This window comes from Cibotium barometz, chromosome 51 (assembly GCF_041138505.1).
Source record: "Cibotium barometz isolate CiBa-2024 chromosome 51, ASM4113850v1, whole genome shotgun sequence".
NCBI lineage: Eukaryota > Viridiplantae > Streptophyta > Polypodiopsida > Cyatheales > Cibotiaceae > Cibotium > Cibotium barometz.
In genome coordinates this window covers 21050232-21070837 of record NC_141096.1, presented here as the reverse complement: position 1 = coordinate 21070837, position 20606 = coordinate 21050232, and the positions used below count along the sequence as shown (strand labels likewise).

General features: G+C 40.9%; 1 protein-coding gene across 1 annotated transcript; it reads left to right on the top strand.

Annotated features, from left to right (window-relative positions):
* The first annotated feature begins 14657 nt into the window (after nt 1-14657).
* LOC147609413 (pentatricopeptide repeat-containing protein At2g03380, mitochondrial-like) lies at nt 14658-18407 on the top strand. Its single transcript, XM_086787960.1, has 5 exons — nt 14658-15430; nt 15620-15917; nt 16074-17844; nt 17956-18018; nt 18076-18407. The coding sequence occupies exons 1-5, from the start codon at nt 14658-14660 to the stop codon at nt 18405-18407; spliced, it is 3237 nt and encodes a 1078-aa protein (XP_086644086.1).
* Nucleotides 18408-20606: the final 2199 nt, after the last annotated feature.

The following is a 20606-nucleotide window of genomic DNA, read 5'->3' as shown; positions in this document are numbered from 1 at the left end:
GGATCGAGACTATCCAAGTAAAAACCGTATTAGATGAATCCAAAATATGCAGCAATTGTAAAGGAGAAAATTGATAAACTCATTGCTACGGATTTCATCTATGAAATCCAGCACACGGATTGGCTTTCACTAATCGTGATTGTGTCAAAGAAAAATGGGAAAATAAGGGTTTTTTTAAATCTCAAAAAGGTCAATGCAGTCACCCCAAGAAGGACCACTACCCACTACCATAACAGAACATGTATTAGAAAGGGTAGCAGGTGAAGAAGCTTACAGCTTCTTAGATGGGTTTCAGGCTGTAATTAGGTTGTCCATAGCACCAGAAGACCAGCACAAGATGACCTTCAATACGATGTAGGGGACATTTTCTTATAAGGTTATGCCTTTTGGCCTCACCAATGCCCGACAACTTTCCAATGGCTGATGTGCACAGCCTTCAAGGAATACTTAGAAAAGTGGCTGAGGTATTCAATGATGATCTATGTGCACACTCATGTTGGACTAAGAACTTGGCTTACTTGAGGAAGGTTTTTGAAAGATGTTGATTATATCGTATATCCTTAGACCCTTTAAAGTGTCAATTCTGCAAGTACGATGTAATCATAGGGTACATTGTGTCTAAAAATGGTATTTCCACTTATGTGAAAGCAAGGTAAAATTGATCTTGGAATTACCTTCACCAACCAACTACAAAGGTGTACAACAGTTTATGGGCCATGTTATGGGTATTATCGACGCTTCATCATATTCTATGCTAAAATTCTTAGGCCATTGTATAAACTACTCATTGTCTTTGAATGGACTGAGGAATTCCAAGAGGCCTATGATAAGTTGAAGAATGCACTGGCTCGTGCACCAATCCTGAGACCACCCAACTGGGATCTAGTATTCCACGTGCACATTAATGCATCAAACTTTGCTATAGGATGTGTATTGGTGCAACGTGGGGAATTCAAATTGGATTACCCAGTTTGCTTTGCCAGACGTCAACTGAATGATGTAGAGATAAACTACACCACCACGGAGCGTAAAGGGTTGGCCATGGTTTATGCTATAAAGAAATACAGACATTACCTGTTGGCCGATAAATTTGTATTCTTGGTGGACCATCAGGCCTTGTTATATTTGGTGAATAAGTCTTGTACTATAGGAAGAATCACATGATGGTTGCTTTTACTCTTGGAATTCGACTTCACGGTCACAGAGAGAAAAGGAACGCACCATGTTTTGGCAGACCATATGTCTAGAATTCCTAATGAAGAACCGAAAACAAGCATTGATGACTCATTGATGATGACCTTCCAGATGCTTGTCTATTCGAACTTGACATGGTGCCCGAGTGGAGTGAGGAAATATCTGACTATCTAGCCCATGGGTTTCCATAAGATTGACCCTTGAATAAAGATAAGATGTGTCGGCTTATTAAGTTGGCCACACCTTATCAATAGGAGAATTATATAAGCTAGGTAAAGATGATATCCTTAGGAGATGTGTGTGAGAAGATGAGTTTGTCACGATCTTAGAAGAGGTACACGTAGGAATAGCCAGATGACATTTTGCGAGAGAAGTTACGGCTTTGCAAAGTACTTTAAGCAGGATTGTGGTGACTTGTGTTATTCAGGGTCACCATAGAATTTGTAAAGAGATGCGACGAATGTCAACAATTTGCTATTCCACAACAAAAGGACAGGATGCCACTCACCCATGTAATTGTGAGACAACCCTTTGAGAAATGGGATATTGATTTTGTTGGATCCATTAGTCCAGTAGAGCATCCATCAGAAGCCCGTTATGTGATCGTGGCTATTGATTATTTCACTAAGTGGGCAAAGGCGAGAGCCTCTAAAAGTGTTGACGCTCGGACTACGACCAAGTTCTTATATGAGCAGATCGTTTCCAGATTTGGCTATCCACTTGAATTAGTCTCTGACCAAGGTTCACATTTCATTAATGAGGTGATTAAATAATTACTTATAGGCTTTCTTGTAGTACACCATAAATCATCATCTTATCACCCACAATCAAATGGCCAAGCCAAGAGCACAAACAAGATATTATGTGTACTATCTTGACTAAAACCTTGGAAGCCAGTCGCACGGATTGGGAACACAAGCTGACTGTAGTACTATGGGCCTATCGCACATTGTATAAGGTAGTGAGTGACGGGATACACTCCCTTCCATCTAGCTTATGGCATTGATATGGTAAGGCCTATGGAAATTTTAGTTCCAAGCTTGTGAATTGCCGTACAGGAAAGGCTGACTGAAAATGCATTAGCTAAAAGGTTGGTTGACTTGGAAAATCTCGATGAAACCCGACTGATTGCCTCGCATGGGCTTATGGTCAAAAAACTACAAAGAAAACACTGGTTTGACCATAACTTGAAACATAAAGAACTGGAAACGGGAGACCTTGTCCTCATGTATGGTGTGGAAAACACCAAGAAAAAGAAACTAAAATACAGAGGGTTAGGGCCTTTTAGAGTGTCCGAAATCACCCCTCAAGGGTCATTCCGCATCGAAACTATTGAAGGGGTAGAAATGGAAGGGTACATCAATGGGAGCAAACTCAAGAAATATTATGGACCCCTAACCTAGGAAATGCTCACACAAGAGCATCTCCTAAAACAAAAAAAGGAGCTAGTCAAGGAAAATATAAAAAAAGCACAAGAGGAAGCCAAGGCAAGGGAAGCCATAGCAGAACAAAGACTCCAAGGGAGAACGCTACACGTCAACATGGCTTCACTCACCTTGCTTAACAAGGATGACTTGGATATTGAACCTACACGACTCAGTGTTAAAGTCTCTACAAAGGAGGGCCACACGACAAGCATCACACTCATTGATACAGGGTCAAGTCATAACTTGATTTCCTATGAGACATGGGTAGCTTTAAACAAACTCCCCCTAGAGGTAACTAAAGCCAAGATTTGAAGTGTGCATCCATGTGTTACACATACAATAGGACTTTTGAATGTAAACAGCTCTGTTAAAAATAATCCATTGGTCGAAAAGGTGTTTGTTATGCTTGCAGCCACAATGGAAGAGGAAATGCTTCTTGGACGAACATGGATTTGCGTGTGCAACTACCACATCCAATGGGCAAAATGAGAAGTGAAACTCAATGAGATGGAAAAGACACCATCAGCGTTCCCTTATGGAGTCCATCAAATAAGGGGAAATAAGCAGTGGCATGCAACATGGACTCTTCAATGCCACGAAAAATAGAAGACTTAACGGACCAAGCATCCTCATCGAAAGGTCTTCCCGCTTCTTTAAGAGAATCAAAGAAAATGCAACAAAAGTATCCAAGCAAAAAATAATGGGTTCACAAGGCCCAGTTTCAAGCACAAGGATACTATGAGATAGACAAAGCCTCATGGGTAGCAAATAAAAATAGACATGCTATAAGTAAGAGACAAGGGAAGCCAGATAGGGACAGGAAGCTGTATTCCAGGCAAGCCCGCACACAACTCAGCATTCAACATCGGTGGGTCCGAAAGGACTTACTAAATGACACAGGGTTACTATCGAGGAAATGAAATAGTATGGGTACCCATTCATTCCCTAGGGTTGAGTATGAGATAAATACATGGAAGGAGACTTCACTTGTAAGAGAACCGAGAGATAATAGGAAGTCTCTTAGTAGTATTGTCCACAACTATCAAAATGCCACTTGCACCATTGTTATGCAACATGCCAACACTGTGGGCAGATGTCAAGGATTGGATAGAAAGAAGAATGAACCCACTGGCCTACAGAGGAGAGACAAACACCTTTGGCGAAGAAAAACCTCATGCTTGAGGAAAGGGAAGCACCCAAATACCTTCCCAATTGGTTGTCGGGTATTTGGAAGAAGGAAACTTACTAAGGCTGGAAGAAGGAAATGGAATAAGGATCTAGTTGAAGTTGAGCAAGAGGCAAGGAAGCTGATGGCTCGAAAAGAGGATGATGATGACGATGAGTCAGTCTTGCACCCAGTGTTAAACCATTTCAAAACTTACACCATCAATGAACGAAAGGGAGTCCAACTAACGGCCAAAAGAGTGAAGGAGAATGGCCTTTCCATGTCTTATGATGGACCAGCAGAAGTTAAAGAGGTAGACATTGCTGAGAGACAGGGGATGATACCAAACCCATCTACATTGCTAATGACTTGACTACTACACTACTGAAAAGGAGCTCATTGATCTCTTGTAAGAGTTAAAGGATTGTTTTGCTTGGAAGTATATTGAAATGAAGGGTGTACCACCCAAGGTTCAACACACTATTTCGATCATGGAGGGATCGAGACCATCTATGCAAAAACCTTGCCAAATGAATCCTAAATATGCAGTTATTGTAAAGGAGGAAATTGATAAACTCATAGCTATGTATTTCATCTATGAGATTGAGCACATAGATTGGCTATCACCAATCGTGATCATGCCAAAAAAGAATGGGAAGCTCAGAGTGTGTGTTGATCTCAAAAAGGTCAATGCAGCTAACAGGAAAGACCACTACCCATTACCATATATGAAGCATGTATTAGAACGACTAGCATGTGATGAAGCCTACAGCTTCTTAGACGATTTTTTGGGATACAACCAAGTGTCCATTGCACCAAAGGACCAACACAAGATGGCCTTTAACACAATGTGGGGGACCTATGCTTATAAGGTTTTGCCTTTTGGCCTCACTAATGCCCTTGCAACATTCCAATGATTGATGTGCACGACTTTCAAGGACTACTTGCAAAAGTGGCTTGGGGTATTTATTGACGATCTTTGTGCACACTCACGATGGACTAAACATCTGGCTTGCTTAAAGAAGGTGTTTGAGAGATGTCGATTATATCACATATCCTTAAACCCTTCAAGATGCCAATTTTGGGTTAAGCATGGTGTTATATTAGGACACATTGTGTCTAAGAATGGTATTTCCACCAATGAGAGCAAAGTGAAGTTGATTCTAGAATTACCTCCCACACCAACAAACTACAAGGGTGTACAACGGTTTATGGGACATGTCTAGCTAGTGCTAGCTAGGCACCCTTGGTTTTGAGTCTTTGGATGATGCATCCCCTATTTTTTTATCTGGATGATTTCTACGTCCTTGTCTCACTAGGTCTATTACCTCGCACGTAAGCAGTTAAGACCTACATCTAGGGACCAAGTGTGGGCTGATGTTAGCACACTATTGATTTCACAAAAGGTCATCGATAGAAGTTACTAGTTCAAGATCTTGGATCATTGTAAAGCAAGAGACAAGGTAAATTGATTCTAAAACAAATGATGATGTCGCTTTCAAATGGAGTTTTTCTTTCGATTACTATTGAGGGTGTGCTAGGAGGCAATACAAAATTTTATGGGTGTGTACTTCATGGATTTGTGAATGCAATGCCTCTATTATGATATGGGCCTGAGAGTAAATAAGTATATAGTGAAAAGAGGTCCAAGGCTTATAAAAGTGGAAATCTTTTCAGGAGAGAGTCAAAGGTTCATTATATAATCATCCAATTATGTTGAACATTGCACCCCTCTATTCACATAGAAAGGTATTCCTAGATATAGTGTGTTGTATAAATGCATTGACGCCCCATGTGTATTATAGGCTTGGTGGCATTGTTTTATTAAAAGCTATGAATATAAGGCTAGGCTTGTCTCGCCAAGGAGACACGTACCATGACAATTAAATTAGCTACATCAATATGAGAGTAGAGTTGTGTAAAATTAAGATGCAGGTTTAGGGTAACATGGAAAGACGTATTATTACGAGGAATAAATTCATGGAATTTAATATTATCACATTTCTCATTATTTGTGAATTCTTCTAAAATAGGTTTAGATTGGGAAGCCTTTCCAAATCCGAGCAATAGTAGCTTGCTTTACGCGTACGTGGATGATTCCAGACATGCATGATGGTATAGGTTGTATCCTCTTGATTTATTGAGTTTCATATGGTTATTTGTATTTTTAATAAATTAATTTATTAATTGATTGGCATAGTTGATGTAAGTGGGATCCTTGGGTTGGATAATAGAGATGAGCTGGTGGTGGTCAGGAAGATTTTGAGACACTCACAATGCGTGTCAGTTATTTCATTTTGGGCAGCATTCATATTTATTGGCAGCAGATATATTTATTTGGACATGTGAAAGCTTCTTTATGGACATATGATTTATTACACAGGTTGTATAAATTCATATGGTTAAGGGTTTATACCTATTTTGAGTAGATAGACTTGCATGTTCAATAAAGCAAGCTATTTTTATTTGAAGTCAATATATTTGTAAAGTGAAAGCTATTTTGAGCCTTGCAAGATATTTCAAGTAAATATGATTAAAATACACCAAGAGGAAGCATGGGATCACTCTTGTGTGGGGGCAAATTGGACCCAATCTTGTGTTATATGCAAATTTTACACTGTCCTGTTAATTCTTATTTTGCAATTTATTTATGGGTCATTGTCCTCCAATAGTGGTATCAGAGCTAAGGATAATTGCAAACCTTGAAGGCAGTGAAGAACCAGTGGTGGGCAAAGAAGTGATCAAAGCCATGGGCAAGGTAAATCTTCATTTAAATTTGAGCAACCAAGGTTAAGGTTGAAAGGAAGCCATGGGTAAGGTAAATCTTCATTTAAATTTGGGCAACTAAGGCTAAGGTTAAAAGGAAGCCTTGCTATAGAGCATTGGACAACAAGTTTCCATGTTTTTTATTATTCAAAAGGCAAAACCAAAGTGGAAAACCATTTGTGGGTTTTTAAAACCACTTTAAAATCCAAAACCACTTTTTCTCCTCATACCCTCTTCAAATTCAAGATGAAAAAAGCAAGCATGGAAGGTTTCAAAACCACTTCAAGGGCTCCAATTTGATGATCTTCACCTCCTACCCACGAGAAAGGGCTCAAGCTAGAAAAATCTCCCTCCCTACAGAGGCGATTTCTTTTTTCAAATAAAGGGTGGTTTCAAGTATTAAAAGGCTAAGCTTATAAAGCTTAAAAGCTTATAAAAATCACTTCAAGAACTTCAATTTGATGATCTTCACCTCCTACCCTCAAGAAAGGGCTTAGGGTGGTTGGAAAAATCTCCCTCCCTATAGGTAATTTCGTTTTTAAAAGAAAGGGTGGTTTCAAGTATTAAAAGGCCAAGCTTATAAAAATCAAAAATTTTGGGGTTTGCTTGGCCAAATCAAGTGCTATCAATTTATATGATTTCTTCCAAGGTTCAACCAGCTTTTCGAGAAATTTTAGTAATTTCTTTGAGTCCAAAATAACACTTTTCGGCCATTTTCAAGCCTAAAAGGCCTTAAAATTACCGAAAAAAGTTAAAAATAAAAAAACTATAAATTTTTTTCTTGAGGTTTTCAAATCATTTGAGAAAATTTCTTAGCCACTTACAAGTGAATGGTGGATTCACAATCTGCTTTTAATCAAGCCGCTAATGAATGACACTAACAATGAAGCTGCTAATGTTCAAGATGGTGGATTCTCTAATTCTCCACTTCCGTAAAACTGACCTTTGAAGATTGAATTCAGCTCCTTGAACAATTACTTCAAGATGAGCAACAAAAACACCTCGTCCCCTCGAGTAATGCCTTGTTAGTAAATAAAGTTTCTACTCCTACTTCTGAAGAAGCACACATCACCAAGATCATCAAGGCTACTTTCAACACTCAAGCAACTAAAAAGGATAGTAAGATTAGCCACCACACTTTTTCTTTTATCAAATTTGATGGCAAAAATGATGCTCATCCTGTGCTTTGATGGTTAAGTCAATTGAATAATTACTTCTTTGATAAGACTTTTCAGAATGAGGTAAGATTAAATATGCTACCAACCATATGGTTGATTGTGCATCATTCTAGTGGAGTATTCTCTGTAAATAACCACAATAAACCTACTAATTGGTAGAAATTCCAATGCAAAGTATGCAAAGTGAAGGCTAGCTTTTTACCACCACAATTTTCCCTCAAAGCTCCTCGTGCATGGGATACTTTGAAATGTCCGATTGTCAGATAATTCCTTAATACACCAAGAAGTTTCAGCAAACTCTTCTTTCACTTAGCATGCTTAAAGACATTCCTAGAGATATTATTTAATGTTGTTATGAATCTAGTCTTAAAGAAACTATTCAAGAAGCGAGCTAAATATGTTCAAGCATAGGCTTACTGGATGATGATATTGCCTTATGACATGATGCAGAATGCAAAAGAGGTTTAAACAAGCCTACTCAACACTTCAATGCCTCTTTTCTAAATAATTAACAAACTTTGGGCTTTAATAACAATCAGTAACTACAATGCTTCTATTAGATCACATTATTTTAATGGTTTTAATACAAATAGAAAGCCTTGGGTAGCTAGTAATGTACGCACTACTCCTATTCAAAATGTAAAGGATGTTAATGATCAAAGCAATGTAATTCAACCCAAGCCTATGAGTAGCTAGTAATGTACGCACTACTCCTATTCAAAGCAATGTAATTCAACCCAAGCCTATGAGTCACAACACTAATACTTTAAAAAATCCTCGCCCTACGTGTTATAAGTGTAATCAACTAGGTCACATTGCTGCTTGATGTTGGAACACCTCTAAATAGCCAATTGCTAGTGGCTCCTGATTTCCTTCAAATGCCTTGGCTGTAGCTTTTGCTTCCTTATCTTTTTGGTACAACTCCTTTTGAGGAACGCCTAATGAAAACGATGAATATGCTCTAGATTGGTTTGAGGATATGGTATACATTGATGGTAATCCTGACCAAAACAATGATGTGCCAGGTAACCCTATTTCAGCTTATTCATTACTTAAAATTAAGGTTAAGGGTAAAATTAATGGTTATGATGTTGTAGGTTTGCATGATGATGGAAGCACCCATGATTTTATTTCTGAATGTGCTATTAAGAAATTAGAGACACATCCATCTCTCTATAAGGTCAAGTCTACATTTCAAGGTACATGTTAGAATGGAAATTACAATTAGAGACACATCCATCTCTCTATAAGGTCAAGACTACATTTCAAGGTACATGTTATAATGACACTAGACAGTTAGAAAGTGTCATTGGCCCTTTTAAGAGAAAAGCAATTTCTTGATTACACCTCTACACACTAGTGATATCATCTTAAGCATGCCTTTTCTTCATTTAGACAACACCAGATACATGTTATTACTGTTGATTAATAAATGAACCAATGAATGTTCAAACATGTTAAGTTCACTTACTAGATCCCAAGAGGGCTACCTCGTCTTCTTTTAAACTCTCCCACCCCTACCCTTTGCTCCCACCATGCTCATCATCCTTAGACTGGCTATCCTTAGAATCCTAAACATGGCCTTATGCGTGGGGCTGCTTCTCATCATCATGCTCATCATCAAGTAGGTTTGGTATTGTAGAACGTTGTCATGTATTGATGAATGGTATTCACATTATGAGCATTCATTGGTTTGAAATCCTACAAAAATGAGAGGGGAACAACAAGAATGAGAGAGAAGAGAGAGAGTGAAGGTGCTCTAATACATACTCGCTCTTTCCCAAACAAGTTCAAAAGACTTGGTGTAGAAATTTGAGGAAAGATGCCTTTATTATTAACATGAAAAAAGATAAAAATTATTTTTTATTTTGTTTGTTATAAAAGTAGAGTGCACCTCTCCCACTGCTATAAATATAGAGGTAAGCTCCAAATCACTTTATTATTAATAACCATTACCACCAAGCCTTGTTAGTAGAGTACACCATCCTAAACCCTCCTTCGTTTTGTTTGTGATGGCCTCATCAAATATTAGCACTGAAGTTGTTGCTGCGCGTATCTAGTGGGAGACCACCAATGTGGAGGTCAAGAAGAAGACCATAGATGGTGCACAAGCATGGAAAGGTCTCACAACCTTTCCACTTCCTTTAATGATGATGTTATTTCTCAAGTGAAGGCCAAAGTGGTGGACTTAATTACGATATGGCCAGCCCCTGGTTTTATTGATGAATCATCTGAGCGTGTCTTGCTAGAGGAAGTGCGGAAGGGTACGAACACTATTCGCTTACACCCCTGAGGACAAGTGAGGCCCATAGTAGTAAAGATGATGGTTTTCACATTTGCTATATTTGGAAGTTGTATGTAAATGAACTTGGTTTTATTTTTAGTTTGGGGTAATAATCTCAATGTAGAGGATGTGATGTTGTCATGTTTTTCTATTTTCACTCCCTCTGGCTCTCTAACGCCCTCTCCCTCTCAAATAATTATGTTATGTTACTCTCTTCAATTATCTTCGCCCCTCTCTCTCTTCATGGAAGGGGGAGGGTATCTTTTGGAATCCGCTCGCTCGATTCCCAAAAAGCACTTGCTAGAAAATGCTCGCCAAAACAATCCCCTTTCTAATGATGAGGAGTAAATTCATGGAATTTAATATTCCCACAATTCTCATTATTTATAAATTGGGATGCCTTTTTAAATTTGGGTGATAGTAGCTTACTTTGTGTATACATAGGTGATTTCAAATATGTGTGGGAGTATGAGTTACATCATCTTGATTTGTTGAGTTTCGTATGGTTATTTGTATTTTTAATCTATTAATTGATTAGCATAGTTGATGTAAGTGTAGATCCTTGGGTTGGATAGAATGGAGGCGATATGGTGGTGGGGTCAGGAAGATTTGAGACACTCGATTTTAGGTGTCAGTGATCACTACTTAATTTTGGGCATTGTGCACCATTTATTCCATTTTGGGTGGCGTTAATATTTATTGGTAGTAGCAGATATATTTATTTGGACATGTAAAAGCTTCCTCATGGACATATCCTTTTATTACAAAGTTGTACAAATTCACATGGTTAAGGGTTTACACTTATTTTGAGTAGAAAGTCTTGCACGTTCAATAAAAAAAGCTATTTTTATTTGAAGTCGATATATTTATAAAGTGGAAGCTATTTTGAGCCCCATAAGCCATTTCAAGTAAATATGATACACCAAGAGAAAGCGTGGGCGCACTCTTGTGTGGAGAAAATTGGACCTAATCTTGTGCTATGTGTAAATTTTACACTCTGTCATGTTAATTTTTATTTTGCAATTTATTTATGGGTCATTGTCCTCCAACAAGATCGCATGCGTACAAGTAGCTAGAGCAAATGTGATAATGTCATGAAGAGATGCTATTAAAACCTGCATATGAGAGACCATAATGTATCTTCAATAGTGATTTGGAACATGAGAACAAGTGAGGGCATGACTCCCCTTCAAGAAAACATTGTCATCCTCTCTTGAGCCACATACCTTGCCTTTCTGACTAGACGACGTGTCACTTGTTGAGTGTTTGGAGGAGTGGTGTAAGTGCTTTATGCACCATAAAATCCTCCATCACTTGAGTAAGAGTGTTTAATTAGTTACATAAGTGTTAGGTCCCTTGACCTATATCCATAAGTAAGAGTCTTCAATTGAGAATGTTTAATTGCTTCCACCATTAAGCTTTACTTTTATCTTCTGTAAGTTTGTTTTATCCCTTTCATAGGCATTAAGCCTTTTTAGCCTTTTTGCCTATATCCATAATTAAGAGTCTTCAATTGAGAATGTTTAATTGCTTATATAGACTAGATCATTAACCTTTACTTTTATCTTGTGTAAGTTTATTTTATCCCTTTCATAGGCATTAAGCCTTTTTCGCCTTTTTGCCTATATCCATAATTAAGAGTCTTCAATTGAGAATGTTTAATTGCTTATAAAGACTGCACCATTAACCTTTACTTTTATCTTGTGTAAGTTTGTTTTATCCCTTTCATAGGCATTAAGCCTTTTTGCTTTTTATATATATTAAAGGTTGGCTAAGGCTTAGCAGAAATGGGTGCTGGCAAAGGCAGCCATTTGTGCTTAATTCAATTCCTCATTGATATATTAGTATTGGAAATCCTTTTTTTTTTTGGCCCTACCTTTAACAAGGTGTAGTGAGGGTATAGCTTAGGTAAGGATTTTTTTCAAGATTGTCCTGGTTACACGATTTTACAAATGTTTTATTGTTTTTGATTGCTTATATGTATTCATGAATTCAATTGGTTGAGGAGGTGATTATTTGGAGGTTAATGTGATTATAGCTCTCCACTTGTTGATAGCAGTTTGGTGGGGTCATTTTTGTTTCTTTTTAAAGTCATTTAATGACTTAATGACTTGGCAATATGTGTGATCCAACTATGACCGCACAACAAGTATTTGTAAATGGCATTTTGCAACTTATTTTAAAACTACAAATGGATTGATGCACCAAGCAATCAATTAATTTATTATTCTTCTTTTTTGAGATTTTTTTAACACACACACCCACACATCCATGAGCAGGTCCTCCCTGCACTAGGGCTCGATAAAAATGGCATTTCAATGTATTTTTACTGATTGAAATTTAGAAAAATTGGCTAGAAATATATTAAGCCCTTACAAAAAACGATTCAAATTTACCAATTTTTAGTTAAAATATCGGCAAAATATGTAACTTTGGCCTAAAAATCCAGTTAGTTTATAAGCATGTCCTTATTTTGATCGGTTAAAAAAATGCTTTTATCGAGTCCTGTGGGCCAGCACCCTTGTGATGTTGCTCTGTAACCATAGATCGCATGGATACAACCTAGGACCTCGTGTAGACTTTGTCATTGTGTTACATGGTGGGAACTCAATCAATTAAATTTAAAGAATACTGTAAATAAGCAACCAAAATCTTAAAAAAAGCATTAATTAATTGACCAATTGATTTTCTATGGCTGCCATGGTTTTGCTTTGAGTTGCTAAGCTTTAAATCTCAGAAATTTTGATCATTTTTTTTAAAAAAGTAGGGGTTTCTGGCGATTTCTCAAGTACGTGCTTGTGGTTGCATGCTAGGCTGGCTTGTGGCTACATACCGGTGCCTCCTTACTTCCTCTGCTAAATCGTGTCTCCCAAGGGATAGATAGTTTATCTGTTTCCCTGTCTCTTTGTTTGCATGAGCATAGGTTGGATGCATGCAATAAAGACCAGCTCCATCTTTTAGGGTATCTGTACTCGTGTGAGGAGAGGCGGATGCATGCATCGCTCCATCTTTCAAGCCGCCTCCTGCTTGCCCCTTACACCCCGCCCTGAGAGATAGAAAGAGAGACAGAGAGGGAGAGAGGGCTCTCAGTGCTGCTTGCTTCTCCCAGCAAGGAAGCTGGAGGTACCTTTCACCTTAGGGTAGCGGGCATTAATTAAAGCAACAAAAAGGTGAAAAGAAAGATATGCGAACATATGGGGTGTACATGGGAGAGACTCTATCTGGTGGCCAAGCATTCCCCTCCCCCCCCCAATTGATAATGCCCAAGCTGAAGTGGCTTTGAGAATGCAGAGGAAAGGAATCTGCTGTTGGTGGGATATTTGGGACAGAGACATCAATTCTTGGATGTCCAGAGCTGATCTGATCAGAGATTATAATGTCTCATATGCAGAATTAGACCTTATTGGGGTAAGAATCAGATTATGGCACCAATCGGACACCTGGCTGCTTTCGATTAAAGATATGCTAGCACACAAAGCTTTCCAATGGAAGAATCAAAAGGACTTCTCCCTATTCCCCCCAAACAGAGGACTCTACACAAGAGGTGGGGAATCCTTCTGGACAGATCGCAATGGTATTTTCTGTTTGATAAGCTATGGAATAAGTATGTGGAACCAAAAAAAGTGTGCCTAGCGTGGTTGGTCATGTTCAAAGCTATTTGGACCGAGCTTAAAGCCTTTAGACTTAACATAGGGGATGAGAAGTGCCATAGATGCAAGGAGGTGAAAGATGACCTGCACATTTTCATGCACTGCCCTATTGCAAAGAAATGTTTCGAGTCATTGGCCAAGTGCATTCAGCTATGGAATGGCTACACCCTTGGCTGGAAAAACTTGTTACTTGGAGAAGGCATCGGGTGCACCTTGGAACTATGGGACTGTCCTGAGAACCGAAATGTTATGGTGCTTGTGGTTAAATAGACTTGATTCCATTTTTAATAGTATGCATACTAACAGTTTCAGGTCGAAAGAGAACTTGATTCATGTAGGTGAAAGATGCATATAAAGACGGTTGAAAGACTTGGACACCAAGCTTCATCGGTTGCAGGAAAAAGCTAAAGGAAAGCAAGTAGATCAGATAACACAGCAAATTCAGGAACTGTGGAAGATGAGAGAGGCCGTCATCTCCAAGGATGTGTTGCTCATCAAAGCACTCTATGCCTTTTGAAAGTCACACTCACGAAAAGAGAGAAAAGCTGGTTTCACAGCTAGAGAAACTTCTCAATAAAGTCAAAGGCAAGCTCAGGGCCTGTGAAACTGTATGTCATGTGCATGGACAGTGGTCTCATTAGAGTTCTCAACATGTTGTAACCTGTCTTTTTCTAACCTCTTAATATAAGCAGCCAGTTTTTGAAAGATATGCGAACACAAAAAGGAACTTAATTAGGATTAACTGAATTGCCTACACTTTCAAAAATGGAGTCTAATGCTATGCTAACAGAACTACGCTCTCGGCGTCGAAGATCTAGTTACCACAATGAGCACGTGCAGGAAGGGAGAGCACGTAGGTAGCAGAGAAGAGCCTTGATTGTTGGGTTGAGAAAGAAGATGAGCCTTGTACAATGAAGGCAGTGAATCAGAGGTGTTGGTGTTGGTGGAGAGATGCTTAGGTTAGAGGAGCCACTCCCTTCTTTGGAAGAAGGGATGCCGCCCTTCCAACCTTCACAGGTTGAGGACTTTGCATGCATCTTGCACAAACGCAGAAAGGAGAAAAACCTCGCCCATGCTCTGCGCTTGTATGCCCACATGCGTGAAAGTGGGCTGGAAGCCCATACATCTCTGGGGAACTGCCTCGTCTCCATGTTGGTGGAAGTTGGAAGCATGTGCCATGCCCAGCAGGTCTTTGATAGGCTGGTGTATCGGGATGAGTGTTCCTGGAACTCTCTCATCACAGGCTATGTTAAAAACGGAGAGTCACAGCATGCCCTCACTCTGTACCAGAAAATGCAGGATGATGATTCTCTACTTCCTAGTGGGTACACTTTTGTGGCCTTATTGAAGGCTTGCACTGGCTTGAAAGATCTCGAAAGAGGGCGGGAAATACATGCTGAGATTGCCAGATTGGGTTTGCTGGAAAGAGATGTTTTTGTTGGCAGCACCTTAGTCAACATGTATGCCAAATGTGGATACCTTGCAAATGCACAGGAGGTGTTTGACAACCTCCTGGTCCGAAATGTGGTCTTGTGGAATGCACTGATCACAGGTTACGTGGAATACGGGTGTGGTCAGGAAGCACTCAATTGTTTCGAACAGATGCAACATGAGGGCATCTCTCCAGATGCTGTCACTCTATTTTGCAGCTTGAAAGCTTGTGGCACTATAGGAGCAACAGTCAAGGGTGAAGAAATACATGCTGAGATTGCCAGAAAAGGGTTGCTGGAAAGAGATGTTTTTGTTGCCAGCACCTTGGTTGCCATGTATGCCAAATGTGGATCCCTTGCAAAAGCACAGGAAGTGTTTGACAAGCTCCTAGTTAGAGATGTAGTCTTGTGGAATACATTAATTGCAGGATATGTCGAACAAGGGTGTGGACAGGAAGCACTCAACCGTTTCGAACAGATGAAACATGAGGGCATCTCTCCGGATGCTGTCACACTTGTTTGCAGTTTAAAAGCTTGTGGCAGCATTGGAGCCATAGTTAAGGGTCGAGAAATACATGCTGAGATTGCCAGAAAAGGGTTTCTAGAAAGGGATGCTTTTGTTGGCAGTGCCTTGGTTGATATGTATGCTAAATGTGGCTGGCTTGCAACAGCTCAGCAAGTGCTTGACAAGCTTTTAATTCAAGACCTGGTCTCATGGAATGCACTAATCACAGGATACTTGGAACAAGGACATGGCGAAGAAGCACTTGACTGTTTCGAACAGATGCAACATAACGGCATATTGCAAGATGCTGTCACATTTGTTTGCATCTTGAAAGCTTGTGGCAGCATAGGAGCCACAGACAAGGCCCGAGAAATACATGTTGATATCACCAGAAAAGGGTTGGAAAGAACCCTCTTGGTAGTTAACACCCTGATTGATGTGTATGCTAAATGCTGCTTGCTTGAAGAAGCCCAGGAAATGTTTAACAAGCTTCCAATTCGAAGTGCAGTCACATGGAATGCACTGATTGTGGGATATGCCAACAACGGCCATAGTGATGAAGCACTCAGCTGTTTCAGACAGATGCAACTTGAGGGCATCTTTCCTGATGTTGTCACACTTATTTGCAGTTTAAAAGCTTGTGGTAGCATAAGAGATACAGTCAAGGGACAAGAAATACATGCTGAAATTACCAGAAAAGGGTTGTTGGAAAGAGATGAGTTGGCTGGCAGCTCCTTGATTGATATGTATGCCAAAAGTGGCTTGCTTGCAGAAGGGCAAAAAGTGTTTGACAAGCTTCCTGTTCAAGACATGGTCTCGTGGACTGCATTAATTGCAGGATATGCAGAACATGGGTGTGGTGAGGAAGCACTTAACTGTTTTGAACAGATGCAGCACCAAGGCATCTCTCCAGGTGTCGTCACATTTGTTTGCAGCTTGAAAGCCTGTGGCAGCATAAGAGCCGCAGACAAGGGCCGGAAAATACATGCAGAGAGTGCAAGAAAAGGGTTTCTAGAAAGGGACGATTTCATTGGCAGCTCCTTGGTTGATATGTATGCTAAATGCGGTTTGCTCGCAGAAGCACAGGGAGTGTTTAACAAACTGCCAGTTCGGGACGTGGTGTCATGGACTGCACTTATCACAGGATACGTTGAATACAGGTGTGGTGAGGAAGCGCTCAACTGTTTGGAACAGATGCAAGAAGAGGGTGTTTTTCCGTGTGCTGTCACATATGTCTACAGCTTGAAAGCTTGTGGCAGCATAGGAGCCACAGATAAAATGCAAGGAATACATGCTGATATTGTCAGAAAAGGGTTTGAAAGCGAGCTACTCATCTGCAACACCTTGGTTGATATGTATGCCAAATGTGTCTCCCTTGCAAAAGCAAAGGAGGTGTTTGACAAACTCCCAGTTCAAGATGCAACCTCATGGACTGCGCTGATTGCAGGACATGCTGAACATGGGAGTGGTGAGGAGGCACTCAACTGTTTTGAACAGATGCAACATGAAGGCCTCTCTTTGAGTGCTGTCACATTCGTTTACAGCTTGAAAGCCTGTAGCAGCAGCAGAGCTACAGTCAAGGGACGAGAAATACATGCTGAGATTGCTAGAAAAGGGTTAGAAGGAGATGTCCTCGTTGGCAACACCTTGGTTGATATGTATGCTAAATGTGGCTCACTTGCAGAAGCACAGGAGTTGTTTGACAAGCTCCCAGGTGGAGATGTAGTCTCGTGGACTGTTTTAATTGCAGGATATGCTGAACACAGGTGTGATCATGAGGCACTCAACTGTTTTGAGCAAATGCAACATGAGGGCATCTCCCCGGTTGTTGTCACATTTGTTTGCTGCTTGAAAGCTTGTGGCAGCATAGGAGCCACATTCAAGTTACAAGAAATACATGCTGAGCTTGCCAGAAAAGGACTGGAAAGAGAGCTCCTTGTTGGCAGCACTTTGGTCGATATGTATGTGAAATGCGGCTTGCTTGCAGAAGCACAGAAAGTGTTTGACAAGCTTGCAGTTCAAATTGTAGTCTCATGGAATGCACTAATTTCAGGATATACAGAATATGGGCATGGTGAGGAAGCACTCCAGTGGTTTGAACAGATGCAACGTGAGGGCATCTCTCCAAATGCTGGCACATTTGTTTGCGTCTTGAAGGCTTGCGGCAGCATAGGAGCCACAATCAAGGGATCTGAAACACATGCCGAGATAGCCAGAAGAGGATTGGAAAAAGAGCTCCATGTCGGCAACACCTTGGTTGATATGTATGCTAAATGTGGCTCGCTTGCAGAAGCACAAGAAGTGTTTGACAAGCTTCCAATTCGAGACGTGGTTTCGTTTTCTGCACTTATCACAGGATATGCTCAGCTTGGAAAGAGCGATAATGTTTTTTATATCTTTGAGAGAATGTTAGGAGAAGGTATGAAGCCAAATTTGATCACATTCACTAGTGTTCTTAATGCATGCTGTCATGCAGGTCTTGTTGATAAGGGCCAAATGTACTTCAAGGCCATTAGCAATGACTATGGTTTAATTCCAACTCTTGAGAATTGCACTAGCATGATTGATCTCCTTGGTCGTGCAGGCCATGTAGACAAGGCTGTAGGGATAATTAAGAAGATGCCGTTCCATCCTGGTATTGTGGTGTGGCATACTGTATTGGGGGCTTGTCAAAAGTCGGGCAATGTGGATCTTGGAAGGGATGCCTTTGAACATGCAGTGCAATTGGATGAAAAGGATATTACAGCTTATGTTTGTATGTCTAACATATGTGCAGATGTTGCCATGCAGGAGGACATGCCGGAATAAGGAACAGCACAAACAAATCCAACACTTGAAAACAGTAGCATTCACTTTTTCAACTGAACCACATGCAATCTTAGCGTAAGAATCCAGCCCAATGGAGTGGTTGCATTAGTTTGTCCTTGACTTTGATCCACTCATAGTTGACCCAGCAACTGTTTGTAATCAGCTGTTTCCAAAAAACAAAGTGTTTTACTGGCCAGATCTTGCCGATTGTTTTGATCCACATGAATGACGAGTACATCCTACAGTGACTTAGCAGAAAAGCAATCAGAAAATCATGTGAAAGGTCATTATGACAATCAAAGCAGTGAGTGCATCTTTGTGTCATTCCCTTCTAAAAAACTGGCACTTGATTTTAGGAAGAGTGGACGGAAATGGTCTGGATCTGCTTGGAAGGTGTGGTATCAGAGAAGAGAGAGGTGCCATCTCAAGGCAGGATCTTTTTATGATGAAGACTGTATAATTGGCCTTGACCTTGAAACACACTCGACCTGGAGGCCCCATCGTGAGCTGTTGATTACAGAAGCTTCGCAAAGGTCCTCTCTTATCTGCAGGATCTCCAGCAGGGGCCAACTTAGAGACCACCCGCAAGCCAAGATTCACAATGGGCAGGGACACATCATGGATATCCAGTTTTTGGGCCACAGCTGATTAGGCCCTACTTGCGGACAGTGTGAGCAGAGGTCTCATCACATTACACAGTGGTATTGCGTACTTTGCTTGATGGACTGGACTCCCGTGCGGTTCCTTGTCATTGTTTGCTTTTTGCGATCTTCTCCCTAGTGATTGGTTTTAAACTGGGGCAGATGGGTGAGGCCCCTCCAACTGTGGCATCCATAGTGGCCCACACTGCAGGAACTTCTTCACTCAGGTTGATTAGCCCTTCCGAAGGAATTTGGCAGCTCATTTCATCGTCTTCCAACGTCAGTCCCCCTTAACCCATTGGAGACTCTCATTGGCCTTCCCCCTCTTGCCACAGAGGATTTCGATTTTCAGCCACTGGAGATGTATCATGTAGTGGATCATTCTTTTTGGCGATGCTTCTTGATCTAGACACATTCTCAGATTGGCATAATGGCACTGCTCCATACTCTAGTATGCCAGGTCGACTTCACAGGATTTGGGCTCTTCTGTTCTCTCCTTCCCCTTCACCATGACTCCCAATTGCAAGTGGCATGCCTACACTGCAGACACCACATAAGGGACCAGGTGATCCTCTTCTTCCAGAGCTTGATCAATATCTGGAAGTCCAGGGTGCATTGAGAGCTTGACTGATCCTAAACTGGGAAGGACAGTCCCCTACTTGCCTGGACTCTTTTTCCATGGCCCGCTGAGATCATTTCCATCTCAATGAGTGGGCCTTTGATAGAGATGGGATGATTGGTGTTATGGCAGGAGCTACCTTCTCTGATCACATCCCGATGGTCCTTTCTTTAGCTGACCCTGGGAGCATAATTTCCAGCAGTCCGCCAGGATACGTGATCACCTTCTCTGGGACAAGTGGAGGGTCGAGGAGATCTGGCAGCAGGAGTTCACTTTGTCTCGAGGTTTTGCTTCTTATGATGTAGATCCAACACTAGCAGGGGCTAGTGCTGGATCCATCACTAGCCAAGGCTAGCTCCTTTCTCCACAGGGCAGGCTCATGGGGATTAGCAGCACATTCTTCATCAAATGAGCAGGTTTGGGACAACCTTGGAGCAGGGCCAGATGGAGATGGGTCGCACCTCATTGAAGGCTATTGAGACCATGAAGACCGAATATTGCCCCCCCCCACGCCCCCCCCAAAGGACAAAAAGCCAGAGGCAGGAGATATTGTGACGGGGGATTCTTTGTCACCTACGCCCACAGGAGATACAGCATTGCATTGACAGTCTCGAAGGACCAAACCGAGCCCTGAACCCAACCCTACCCGTGTTTGAGACATTGTCATGCACTTCTACCACTCCCTTCTCTCGGATGATCTAGACTCCCCTACTTTCCCCAAAATCAGGTGTGGCACCTGGTAGCACATCTGCGAGGTGGTGGCAAAGTCCATTAGACTTCAACAACTGTGACCTTACCATCAACCTAAACATCATACATGGAACCCAAAAAGATTTTGTTTTGAGATAGGGGCATCATCGACGACATCAGCAGGGCAGACACAGAGACTGGACTTTGAGGTCTTGTGCTTCCCTTGGGGGCGTAGATGAAATAGAACAA